A 13,347-nucleotide genomic window follows, 5' to 3' on the forward strand; every position below is an offset into this window, starting at 1 on the left:
GTCATACTTTCACCTTTTTTAACTAATGTTAACAGATAAAAATCCTATAAATCAGAGGGTGCTGTACATTTTTTAATTCTCAGTGGTTTTATTTTTTTCAGGATCAACACAGTAATGGCCTGTCATTGAAAAGCTATGTGGTGGCAAGCAGTGTGGGCAACTTAAGCATTAAAAACTTACAGGATCCAGTCAGGATAGAGATCGCCCATTTGGAGTACCAGGTACTCAGAAGACACTTTGTTTTTTAGACCATAAAGACTGTGTTTTTATCTGATAAATACACTCTCAGAAATAAAGCTACAAAAGCGGTCACTTGGGTGGTACCTGTTCAAATAGTACACCATTGTACTTGAAGAGGGCATAGAAGTACCTGAAAGGTATATATTGGTACCAAATGTATCTGTACCTAAATGGTACATATTAGGACCTTTTTAAAGAGTACCGTCCTAGTGTACCCGTAAATAGTTTTTATAAGAATACCATAGTTATTACAGTTATGAAATATATTAATGTATAATATAGACAATTAATACGAGTTCTTGGTATGTTATTGTTTAAAATATTTATTGTGTTTATCAGTGGCGAAGTTTGTCACAACATATATGTAGGCCGTCGTGTGTGGTTCGTAATTTCAAAATATGTGTTATGCGCATCAAGAGATCCTGTGTGCATCACGTGCCTTGTCAAAATAAGTGCCTGCTGCAGACGCGTCTAAAGGGTTTATGAAAGAAAGAGACGCTCACGTTTGCCATTTTTCTCATTTTAATGGACTTTAATGGACCCCAACACTTAACAATTTAAACGCTTCAAAGGATTCTAAACGATCCCAAATGAGGCATAAGGGTCTTATCTAGCAAAACAATTGACATTTTTGGCAAAAATAAAATAAAAAATATGCACTTTTAAACCACAATTTCTCATCTATCGCTGGTTCTGTGACGCACCAGCGCGACCTGACGTAATTGCGTAATGACGTTGAAAGGTCACGTGTTACATATATAAAACGCACATTTGTTGACCATTTTAAACAATAAACTGACACAAGGACAATAATTAGAATCATTCGACATACAACAACGTCGGAACGGTCCTCTTTCTCCACACTTGTAAACACTGGGGCTTAGTTTCGATACGTCATCCATGACCTCTTGACGTGATGACATTTTACGTGAGGTCTCTGGCCCGTCACATGACCGGGGGAAGACGAGATATTATAGTTTAAAAGTACATACTTTTTATTTTTCTTGCCAAAAATGACAATCGTTTTGCTAGATAAGACCCTTATACCTCGTCTGAGATTGTTTAGAGTCCTTTGAAACTGCCATTTTAAACTGCATTAAAACTGTTAAGTGTTGGGGTCCATTAAAGCCCATTAAAATGAGAAAAACTCTGGAATGTTTTACTCAAAAAATATAATTTCTTCTCGACTGAACAAAGAAAGACATCAACATTTTGGATGACATGGTGGTGAGTAAATTATCTGTATTTTTTTTTTTAAGAAAATGGACTAATACTTTAAGAGATTGTCTTGCATGTATTTTGTGAACATGAGCGTCTCTTTTATCATAAACGGTTTTGATGGGTGTGCAGCTGGCACTTATTTTGACAAAACACGTAATGCACATGGTTCACAGGACGCAACAAACTCATATTTTGAAACACGAGCAACACACATGAAACTCTGACATTTTGAATTTGCACCCCTTGGATGAGCAGTCACGAGCCGCCACTGGTGTCTATTATTAATTTTATCGAAGTGGTGGCTAATTCCACATATGATTGTCGCATCGTTTGACATGACAGTTATTGTCCTAACTGTGGTATATCTGTAAAAACATTTTTGTACGAAGTTCATTTTGCTATTCTAAGTTCCCGCCAATAAAATGAATTTCTTCAAAAAAGTATTTATTTAAACTAAAACTCCAATTTGTGTCTAACACCTCTTAATGTGTCTGCCTGTCCCGCAGAGAGATCCAAAGCCTCTTTGTGTGTTTTGGGATTTCAACCTCCAAAGTAAGTGTAAAGTAAACAATGTATTAGAGTGGGACATATAGACATATAGGCTTACGGTAACTGTATAATACACATTTATTTCCATTAGATGGTAATGGTGGCTGGAACAGCGAAGGCTGTGAGGTCAGTCTGGAGTCCAACAGCAACATGACCATCTGCTTGTGTAACCACCTCACACACTTTGGCATTCTTATGGTGAGATTTGTGGGATTGGCAACGACGTTACCCAGCAGAGTAGTTTCTTATATTTGCACAGTAAAGTAAAAAATAAGTCAGTGTCTTTCTTGTCATCCAGAGCGGTTAACCACCTATGAAATAGATACGGCCAAATACTTAAAGTTTCATGGCACAAGTCACCAGACTTTTTACACATAATATTGTGTTGTTTATTGTCAGGGTTCATGTTTTTCATTTTGCTTGAATTTGAACGTGCAGAGTTTGACTGCACTGTAAAAAAAATCTGTAGAAATTACAGTATTAATGGATATTACTGGCAGCTGCCAGTAACTTACTGTAGACTTTACATTTATGGTATTAAACCAAACAAGATGTTTCTTCTCTGATAAATGTCATCGATGGATAACCTTCACCTTGCTTTTATCTTGCAGGACATCTCTGGAGCTGCTGCACAGATCGATGAGAAAAATAACAGAGTTCTTACCTTCATCACCTACATTGGCTGTGGCCTCTCTGCTATTTTTTCAGCAGCAACACTGCTCACGTACATTGCTTTCGAGTGAGTTTCCTAAAGCCTTTGACTGAAGGAACCAAAGTGTGCCTTTTTTATGGCGTTAGTAATGGAAAATCAATGCAAATTTATTCATGCATGCATTTAAAACATTTGCAATCAGAAAAATATGCTTTCTACCACATTTTTCCCTTGGACTTAAAGGGCCATTCCACTTTTTTTTTTGAAAATGTGCTCCTTTTCCAGCTCCCCTAGAGTTAAACATTTGATTTTTAGCGTTTTGGAACCCATTCCGCTGAACTCTAGGTCTGGCGCTACCACTTTTAGCATAGCTTAGCACAATCCATTGAATCTGATTAGACCATTAGCATTGCGCTAAAAAATAACCATATAGTTTCGATATTTTTCCTATTTAAAACTTGACTCTTCTGTAGTTACATCGTGTACTAAGACCGACGGAAAATAAAAATTTGTAATTTTCTAGGCAGATATGGCTAGGACTATACTCTCATTCTGGCATAATAATCAAGGACTTTGCTGCTGTAACATAGCTGCAGCAGGCGTAGTGATATTACGCACTGCCCGAAAATAGTCCCCTTGGTTATATATCTGCCTAGAGAATCACACATTTAAATTTTCTGTCTGTCTTAGTACACAATGTAACTACAGAAGAGTCCAGTTTTAAATAGGAAAACTATCGAAACTATTTTTTTTTATCGCGATGCCAATGGTTTAATCAGATTCAATGGATTGTGCTAAGCTATGCTAAAAGTGCTAGCGCCAGACCCGAAGTTCAGCTGAATGGATTCCAAAACGCTAAGAATCAAATGTTTAACTCTAGGGGAGCTGGAAAATGAGCATATTTTCAAAAAACGTGGAATGTACCTTTAACCATGATTACTGTAAGTTCAGAATTGTGTATTGCCGAGTTGAGAAGGCCTGCACCCCCTTCTTCTTCTTGTTGCCACATTTATAAACATAAGCTTGCGTGTGGCTTGTTAAATAGACAGGTTTGTTGCGAGTTATGTAAAGTTGTGACCACTGTCATTCATTGGTTAAACTGTGGCTGACATTATTTTTATTGACATCTGAATCATACAGGAAATTGCGGCGAGATTATCCCTCCAAGATCCTGATGAATCTCAGCACTTCACTGCTCTTCCTCAATATGGTTTTTCTTCTGGATGGCTGGTTGGCATCGTACGACAGGGAGGGACTGTGTGTGACCGTGGCGGCCCTTCTGCATTTCTTCCTTCTTACTTCATTCACCTGGATGGGCTTAGAGTCCATCCACATGTACATTGCTTTGGTCAAGGTTTTCAACACGTACATACGGCGGTACATCCTCAAGTTTTGCATTGTTGGATGGGGTGAGCGATATATACTAAAACACTTTAGATACAGTAGATGTTTGCTGTACTTTGTATACTTTGTTGTCTTCTGTATTTACACTTAATATATGAGACACACTGTGTTTTTAGGTGTCCCTGCTGCAATTGTTGGCATTGTGTTGGCTGCAAGCAAAGATTCCTATGGAAAAAACTATTATGGGAAAGACGAGAATGGAAACGGCACGTCAGAATTGTAAGTTTGCCCAAAGGAATCCAACTGAACGTAAATACAACTAAAGTACATTTTTATTGGAGTTTAAATGCTAACCAAATTAGCTGCGGAATCTTATAGAATTCCTTGTTTTTTTTTAATTTTGTTGGTTTTCTTGGTTTTTGTTTCGACAGCTGTTGGATTCGTTCGGCTGTGGTTTTCTACGTGACATGCGTGGGCTATTTTTCCATGCTTTTCCTAATGAATGTTGCCATGTTCATCGTGGTCATGATTCAGATCTGCGGACGTAATGGCAAGCGCAGCAATCGGACTCTGCGAGAGGAGATCTTGCGCAACCTTCGCAGCGTGGTCAGCCTGACTTTCTTGCTTGGCATGACCTGGGGCTTTGCATTTTTCGCCTGGGGCCCGGTCAGCCTGGCCTTTATGTACCTCTTCTCCATTTTCAACTCTCTACAGGGTGGGTTTATGTACATGCACATACCATTTTCACTACAAGTTTTAACATTATTAATGAAGTATTTTTTCACGAATAGAGGGTATGCAATGATGTAACTTTTCCACGTGACCACGCCAGAACTCACCCCTTCGAGTGGCAAACGTTCAACAAAATGGCTGGTTTTCATAGCGGCTGCTGCGAAAATGCCAGTAAAACTGACTATTATCAGCTTAAATTGAATTTAGTTGGACTTGATAGCAGAAGTGGACAATACTTTGTTACATTAGTTACATTTTCCAAGCATCTGTGCTTTATTAGGATGTTTGTATTGGGAAAAATGTTACTTCACTACATTCTAAATCATAGAATCATACTGTGTATTCTTTAATATTGCAAATAAAAAATATATTTAATACCTACTTACATTAAAATTGTGTACTTTTACTTGAGTAAAAGTAAATTAATGTACTTTTATATTAAATGTAAAACAAAAACTTATTTTTTATGAAATTTAATAGAGTAAAAATTATGATAATATGCTTTGGAATGTGTTTTTCAAAGAAAAACACGGATAATATACAAATACTTGAAAAAATATGTTTAAGTAGAAAGTAAAACCTCTGCTTGATAGTGACCCTAGCAACTTATCAATCCACCTGTGGTCTGTGGACGTTGGAATGAACGATCAATGTACTTCTCCTTTCTGTGTTTTTTTGGCAGTCTGTAAAACGATAGATCTGAATTCTTGTTAATCTGTTAGTACAGTCTATCGCACAAACAGCTTTTTCCCATTTCGATGCGTTTTTACAGTGTTTTCACCAATGTCACACTGTACTCAAATGCTGCCGCTCTGTCTTTTGCCACTCAGTGGGTGTAACCGCAGTCCCTCTCACCGATGGTGATGTCATGTGCATACCCTCTGTACTCATTAGGTTTCTCAATGCGTATTTTGGTTTATTTTGCATTTGTGACCCTGTGTGTGAAATCCAGCCTGGATTATAAGATTAGGAGGATCAAAGTTTGATTTCACATTGATTTTCATCTTTGACATGGTCTTAGTAAATCTAAAAGATATAGAGATTTTATTTCATTACAGGCGGGGTGCATGATTTTTGAAAAACACTTTGGAAAAGGGAGTCAGGCGGGGTTTATCAAAAGAAGGTCCAGATTCTATTGGGGTAGGGGTGTGTTTATTTAGGTGATTTTATATATCAACATTTGCTTTTAGATATAATGCAGCCCACCTTTAAATGTTCTGTAGGATGATTTTATATGTAAAATACAAGTAAATTACAAAAGATTTTTGAGATTTTTTCAGATATTGTCCTATCCTAATAAACTATACATCAGCTTATTTATTCAGCTTTTAGATAATAAAATACATTTCAATAAAAAGACCCTTATGTGGTCCAGAGTCACATGTATTCATACTTTTATATAAAAAGTAAAAGGAATATTTTATTATAATATCCCAGTAACTTAAAAAAAATTCGCTGTAATTAGTTGTGTTTTCGTCGCTTAAAATGTTGAAAAGGTTTGCCGAAACCCGGGATCGAACCAGGGACCTTTAGATCTTCAGTCTAACGCTCTCCCAACTGAGCTATTTCGGCCTGTAGGGGGTGGGCTATCAAATATGTAGTTCAGTATGCGCTCCGCTAGAGGTCGCATGAGTTTAGAAGATCGCTTGATAATGTGACAGAGTTTAAAATATTATTTTTTTATTTAAAATGCTTGTATATTCACGGATTTTTGTATTATTTCAACAGGGGTTATTTATTTTTGTGTTCCACTGTGCCCTGAAAGAAAATGTACAGAAACAATGGAGAAGATACTTATGCTGTGGAAAGTTCCGCTTGGCAGACAATTCAGGTAAATATTTTAACAGTCGATTCATGCTGTGTGAGACACTATAAAATCAAATTAAAAACAATATTAATATCAAACATTTAGTTACATTTAAGGGTTTAAATTAAATGCTTGTTGCAAAGTGCAGTTGTGTCTGGTCACGTGCCTAAGTTAAACGCATTGCGTACTGTACTAATGCTTAAACGACAAACAGTGATGTTCATATTGTATATAATGTTAGGCATAATGTATAATGCATTTGCTGTAATAAAATAAAACAAAATATTCACCATATTTTTTCAGACTGGAGCAAGACTGCTACCAATAATACAAAGAAAGTGAGTTCTGATAACCTGGGAAAGTCCCTGTCCTCCAGTTCCTTTGGCTCCACCACTGCAAACTGGACATCTAAAGCCAAAGCCACACTAAACCCATTTGCCAGACACAGTAATGCAGGTGAGCCCTACTAATAAACATTAAAAAAAAGATGTGGATTGACCAAGAGGTGTTTGTTTAAATTAACCCTTTGATGCATAAATTATGAAATCACATTACAGTTACACAACAAATAAATTAATGTTGTCTAAATTATTAAACCATAACTTATAGATGTATTTATTTATTTATAAATATTAGTGTAGTTATAATAAATACATATATTTGTAAAAAATATTTGTTAATGTTCATAGATGTATTTATTTATTTATAAATATTAGTCTAGTTATAATAAATACATATATTTGTAAAAAAATATTTGTTAATGTTCATAACTTATAGATGTATTTATTTATTTATAAATATTAGTCTAGTTATAATAAATAAATATATTTGTAAAAAAATATTTGTTAATGTTTAGAGATACAATTCCAGCAGCTTTGAATTTACCTTGTTATTTAAGAAATGTCTTTAGTCAAACTTTATGGTTAAAAAGCTTTGTATTGAATGCCATGCATCAAAGGGTTCAGCTCACAATCAATATCACTATAAAGTGCCTTTTGCTGTCCTCATCAGAATCACTCAGTCGTCATGAATATAATCAAAATAATTAAATTCTGAGGTTTTATTATAAATGGCCAAACATTTACAAACATACACGTTCAATGATAAGTCCCTTGAATTTTTCCCATTTTATACCATTTTCTTTAATTGGATGTATGCGATTTTGGCATGTCCCAGACACTGCTCAGCTAACTTTAGTGAGTGTAAAAAGTGAATAAATTACATAAAATTCAAAAACATTTTGATTTTTCTTATTGTCCTCAACAACTTATTTATAAAATCAAGTCATTTTGATCATTTATATTCAATTATTACAATAATATTAAGCATTTTGCACGTGTCTCTGAAATAGCTGTCCACCCTGTCATTTTGGGGTAAACGCCCCTTTAAGAAACCAACGGATGTAGTCAGTGACATCCCGTCCCCCATTTGGTCTTTCTTCAGTAGAGGTTAAAACATACAATGCACACACAGTAACTATCTACACTTATTGTTCCATATTTTCATCATATTGTGTTTGAACGTGTGTGTTGTCAAACTTAAAATATCCACCCTGTTATTGCAAAATATGAATTAACATAAAACAAATCAAAATATGTATTTTAAACAGTGCAGTCAGCTTCAACAGTGAACCACTTAGCTAGCTACATCATGTGTTCACTAAATGCTAAATTTAGCTAAAATTGTCCACCCTGTCATGAACATTTACATTGAATTTGCATGACAGGGTGGACATATTTTATTATGGGTTTTGTATGGTGTCTGCTTGCTGTTTATTTATAAAAAGTGCTGGAGCTTGACCAATATGCATTTCTAACAAACAGCCTAAGGTCTTTTTGAAGTGTGGGGGGGGGGGGGGTTGCAATCTCAAAGGCACTTTATAATGATATTGACCCGGGTATTTTATTCCCACGTAGCATGCCAGCATAGTATTGCTGTGATGTGAAATGCTATTTTTGATAAAGGTTTTATCATTCATGTATTGTGTTATAGTTTTTCTATATCATGCTACTTTTGTGTGACTCTTGGACTCAGTGGTGCTGTGTGTGTATTTATGTTTGTGGTATAGATAGTACCCTGCAATAATGCCACGGAGAGACTTCCTGAGGTAAAACCATTGCAAGCCAGCTTGAGTTTGCACTGCTTTTCTTTATTTTGTGTGATCAGCTTCCCCTTTTGGGATAGAGTGAATTCAATCCATCGGCCCCTAGACATGATACCTAACCAAACACCCTCCTTAATCCTTTTTATCCCCAAAACAGTCCATGTTAACTGATCCTTTTGAAAACTAGGCATCTACTGTGATGTTTTAAGATGATATAATCGCCTGTTGGATTGAATCCAAGTTGTGGAGTGACATTCGAGAACTAGAAAGCGCACTGGTGCTGTTGGTTATTGTCAAGAGTAATAAAGAAACAAATAGATGAACATTTCAATTTTGAATGCATTATTATAAAGAATATATACATTAAAATATATCAATTAAAATCTCAAGCCTTAGTGGCTTTTAAAAGTTCTCAATGTCATTTGCACTGTTTGACACTAATTTTCCTCGTGGTGGGCTGTTTGATTTTTATCTCTCATTTATTTTATTTTTCTATATATTTTTGCATTCCACTGTTACTTAAAAAAACATTTGATAGTCATTTTTGACTGTTTGTTGACCTATCTTTAAATAATGATTTGTTTGGCATGGGGTGTGGAAACATAACAGGTCCTGAAACTCTGCTTTGTTTTCCATTTAACTTTAATGATCATAAAAGGCAATGGGTGTTACATTTGTTGCAAATGCAATACAAAGCATTCACTGTAACACTGTAACACAGTTCAGATACATTTTGAAGGTAAAAGCCGTATAGAAAACTAGATGTGCATGTGTGCATTGGAATGTTTTTGTTTTTTTTTGCCTAAGAATGTACAAAGGCATGACAGATCAAAACAATGGCATGGAAAACAATGACTCACCTCTTTTATTGACTATTATTTGGATGAATTGGAAAATAATATCAAACTATCCAAGTGTTAAAGTGCCCATATTATGAAAAACTCACTTTTTCTGGGTTTTGGGGTGTTCATTTGTGTCTCTGATGCTCCCACACGCATACATACTTGGAAAAAAATCCATCCATGCTGTTTTGAGTGAGATACACGTTTCTGAATGTCCTCTGCCTAGATATAGATATTTTGCAGGCTTGATAGTTTGCAGCGTGGTTTCGAAAGTTAAAAAAAAATATTTAACGGTTTTATTTTACAATTCTAACGTTACATGAACTAAGTAATAGTGCTTTGCCAAACTAACCGAGACCGGGCCTTACCGACGAGGCTGACGTACCCTTAAGTCTCTATCACTTTCCCAAGATACGGTCCGGACCCCCCGCTAGCTTCTAGCAATTAGCACGAGCAGTATACATCCCCCCGCCGGGTCTAAATTTCTGTCATTTGCGAAAATAATGCGTTTGAAAATGTTTTATAACGGGAATATGTTAGCATTGTCCAGGGAAAACGAGTGTATTGTTGAAACTGCTCCATCACAATTGACTCTGAAATCATTGGGTGTCATGAGTTTCTTCTCCTGGAGTGTACTTATTAGTGATACTTTTTTTGCTTGATTTGTCTGTTGGCAACATAAACCGTTAATAATAATAATATATACAAATAACACAGTATGGTCTGTACTGCTCACGATATCACTATGCACGCGCACATGATGTTAGTAGTGGGGCGTGGCCAAAGGAGCAGCAGCTCATAAATATGTAATGACCACCTCAAAACGGCACAATCTGAAATGCACTGAAACAGAGGCTACTAGAGATGGGTAACAATCTTTTCCTACAAGCTATTTCGAGCAAACAACTTTTGAAACATGTTTTATGGAACTCATACACCTATTTAACTTGTGGAAAAGCAGTCATAAGATGGGCACTTTAAAAATGGTCAGGCTACCATATGTTCAGAAATTGTTTAAAGTGAGTGTCATTTGTAATCCTACAACTTTTTAAAAAATGTGCAAAAGCTGTCACTGGGATTGGTTTGGTACCATTTAGGTACACTTGGTTTCAATATATACATTTGAGGTAGCCATAATGGGTAACACTATACTTGAAGGGGTGTTCATAAGATTTTATGCACATTTATAACAACTGTCAATAAGTGTCATTTGTTCAATTATGTCATTTTTTATGCAAATATGACATTGTTTGAATTGTCTTTGTTGTGACAACTTGACATAAACCAATACATCATAACTCGTCATAAATCTGTCATGAACATGACATAGCAGAATAATTATCACACTTAAGAAACTACCTAGCTTTATGGGTTAACATTAAATTAAACTGGTTTAAATGTCATTAAGTGTCAATACTGTCAAATAGTTTTAAATACCTCAACAAAATGCAACAGACACGTCAAAATATTATACTTAATTTCATGTATGTGCACAATACATAAAAAACTGACAACTAACAGAACTTGTTCTTCCTCACACAGAGGGTTCTGAAATTGTCTGACATAGAAGAAAAAACTAACAAAACATTAAATCAATTTAATCTAATGTAATTAACTTTGTAGCGATATGGACCCAACGCTGCATGGCTTAACCCATTATTGTACTGTTTTCATTTAATTGTATGTGAATCAGTCTCCAAACACTGTATGACAGAGTATTAACACTTAATGACATTTTAATAACAAATTACATTTGTACCACTGTAGTTGAGGTCAAGAAAAATATTCATGACGCTGTTATAAAACTATATGACAGAGTATTAACACTTAATGACATTTTAATGACAAATGATATTTGTATCACTGGTAAAAAGTGGTCAGTTATGTTGTCTTGGTAATGTCAAGTTGTCATAACAAGGAAATCTGAAACAATGTCATCTTTGCATTAAAAATGACATAATTGAACGAATGACACTTAACGACAGTTGTCATAAATGGGCATAAAATCTCCTTCGTGTTCATGACACGTGTCGTGTCGTGATTGTGAATGTGTCATGTCATTCTTGTGGATACCCCTTTAAGTAAGGTGTTACCCTAATATACACTTTTAGGCAAACGTTTTACTTTTTTAAAGAATACCACCTCAAAAAATAGGTAACTTGGACATTCATCACCATCAGATTTTTCAAGGACCAATTTATCTGAGCTATATGCAGAGAAACATCTGAGACAAGTGAAAATGAAACCAAAATATCTCAAAAATGGCCGCTGACGTCTTGCGCTGATGGAGCCAGAGTCTGCACAGTAGTGATCATAAGGTGGAGTTGCAGTATCAAGGCCCCGCCCATTTTCCCATTTGACTCAAACACACAAAGAAAAGTACATCAACATGATACCAAATAACTAAAATAACCGAAACTTTTTTTGAAGTGCATTTCGATTTATTTATTTTTTTGCATTCATTTACACATGAAGAGGGCTGTGTTTATGACCTATACTACAGTCAGCCACAAGGGCCCGATCAAAATGTTTTGGCAATACTTTTCGTACGTGGCACGCCTGGTTCGGAATTAACCTAATTGGAATTTAACTCCATTAAATCCTGGGCAATGAACTCCTCCGTGTGTAAATTTTGGGAATGATTAATTAAATATTTTTCCTGTTTACCTCTCACCAGTCACTACATTTCCTTCATTTTGGCATACTTGCAGGTAAAGGTTTCTCCAATCAGAGCAGCCCCAAATGCAGTACTTCCGATGGGGAGGCGTCCTCGTCCATACTTCCCGTACACCAGGTCCTGGACAAGGTGAAGGGCTACTGCTCGGTGCGATCTGACAACTTCTACAAAAACATTATAATGTCAGACAGCTTTAGCAATAGCACAAAATTTTAGCGAGAGGGGCTGAAATGTTTATTCACCATCATAACCCTCCGTATCAGGAGTAGAGAAACGTATAACCCTATAGAGAGGGACAGCTATGAAAGTGTGGATTTTACATACTGTGATATTCAGCTTATACTGACTTTGTGATCTGTAAATAATCATAATATATTTTACTGTTTGTTTCTAATTTCCATTTGGCGTACTTTCTTTTTTGCACATTGTTTTGAGTCTTTTTGTATATACTGTGTAAATGCTTGCCACTTCTTTGAAGAGTCAGCGGGACCATTTTGTATCCAAAGACTGAGGATTGAAGAACAAGATTGATTTTTTGTTGCTTGTGGTTGCATCAGAGGTTGCTTTTCTTACCCTTAAGCAGTCATGCATACTTTTCACTGTAAATTAGTTCAAACTTTAATGCTTTTATTTTGTCATTATTTAAATGTCCTCTGTTTTAGACTTCACAGGATCTACTACTGATTAACACATTATGTTGTTTTTTTACAATGCGGTCATTGTTTGTTTGTTTCAATGCATACAATTATATCGGGAAACACCAACACCAGTCAGGTTAGAAAAGTAATTCAATCTTTCAAAGACCTCTGTTGCATGACAATGGAAAACAACAGCTAAACACCAAATCAAACAAGTTCACAAGTTTTTTATTGCTGTAGTTTAATGACATTGTTAATTTGACTTGGTATTTATTTTAAAGGCTTTTATACGTTTTCTGTGCTTCAAGAAAGTGTCGGCAAATTAAATGCTTAAGGATTGTTCAGTTTGCTCTTGTCTTCAGTGTAGATCATCATTGTATAGCGTTTATAGATGCTTTATTGAAAATGTGACATCCTGCATAATAAATGCACGTAAACCAGTTCTAGTATGTCTTCTATGTTTAAAACAACACAGTAACATTATTTGATATTTGTAGATGAATCTGAAAAGTTTGACTGGTACAATTTTTAAAATCATGAT

The 13,347-nt window shown here is 35.5% G+C and overlaps 1 protein-coding gene and 1 non-coding gene across 18 annotated transcripts in view; one reads left to right on the forward strand and one right to left on the reverse strand.

The window, feature by feature from the left end:
- Window positions 1-13,246, forward strand: part of adgrg6 (adhesion G protein-coupled receptor G6) — a 66,975-nt gene extending 53,729 nt beyond the window's left edge. For 16 of the 17 annotated variants that reach the window (XM_073856249.1, XM_073856252.1, XM_073856254.1 and 13 more), the window contains 10 exons: window positions 102-221; window positions 1,968-2,013; window positions 2,102-2,208; window positions 2,622-2,749; window positions 3,803-4,071; window positions 4,183-4,285; window positions 4,438-4,716; window positions 6,463-6,569; window positions 6,849-7,001; window positions 12,203-13,246. In XM_073856249.1, the coding sequence (XP_073712350.1) occupies window positions 102-221; window positions 1,968-2,013; window positions 2,102-2,208; window positions 2,622-2,749; window positions 3,803-4,071; window positions 4,183-4,285; window positions 4,438-4,716; window positions 6,463-6,569; window positions 6,849-7,001; window positions 12,203-12,384 (1,494 nt within the window). In that variant the 3' untranslated portion in view covers window positions 12,385-13,246. Of the gene's footprint in view, window positions 1-101; window positions 222-1,967; window positions 2,014-2,101; window positions 2,209-2,621; window positions 2,750-3,802; window positions 4,072-4,182; window positions 4,286-4,437; window positions 4,717-6,462; window positions 6,570-6,848; window positions 7,002-8,613; window positions 8,653-12,202 lie in introns of all 17 variants that reach the window. The other variant, XM_073856259.1, reaches the window with a different exon arrangement.
- Window positions 6,238-6,310, reverse strand: trnaf-gaa (transfer RNA phenylalanine (anticodon GAA)). Its single transcript has one exon. It is a non-coding gene; the product is annotated as a tRNA-Phe (tRNA).
- Window positions 13,247-13,347: the final 101 nt, after the last annotated feature.

The sequence above is a fragment of the Misgurnus anguillicaudatus genome, chromosome 18 (assembly GCF_027580225.2).
Source record: "Misgurnus anguillicaudatus chromosome 18, ASM2758022v2, whole genome shotgun sequence".
Lineage (NCBI taxonomy): Eukaryota > Metazoa > Chordata > Actinopteri > Cypriniformes > Cobitidae > Misgurnus > Misgurnus anguillicaudatus.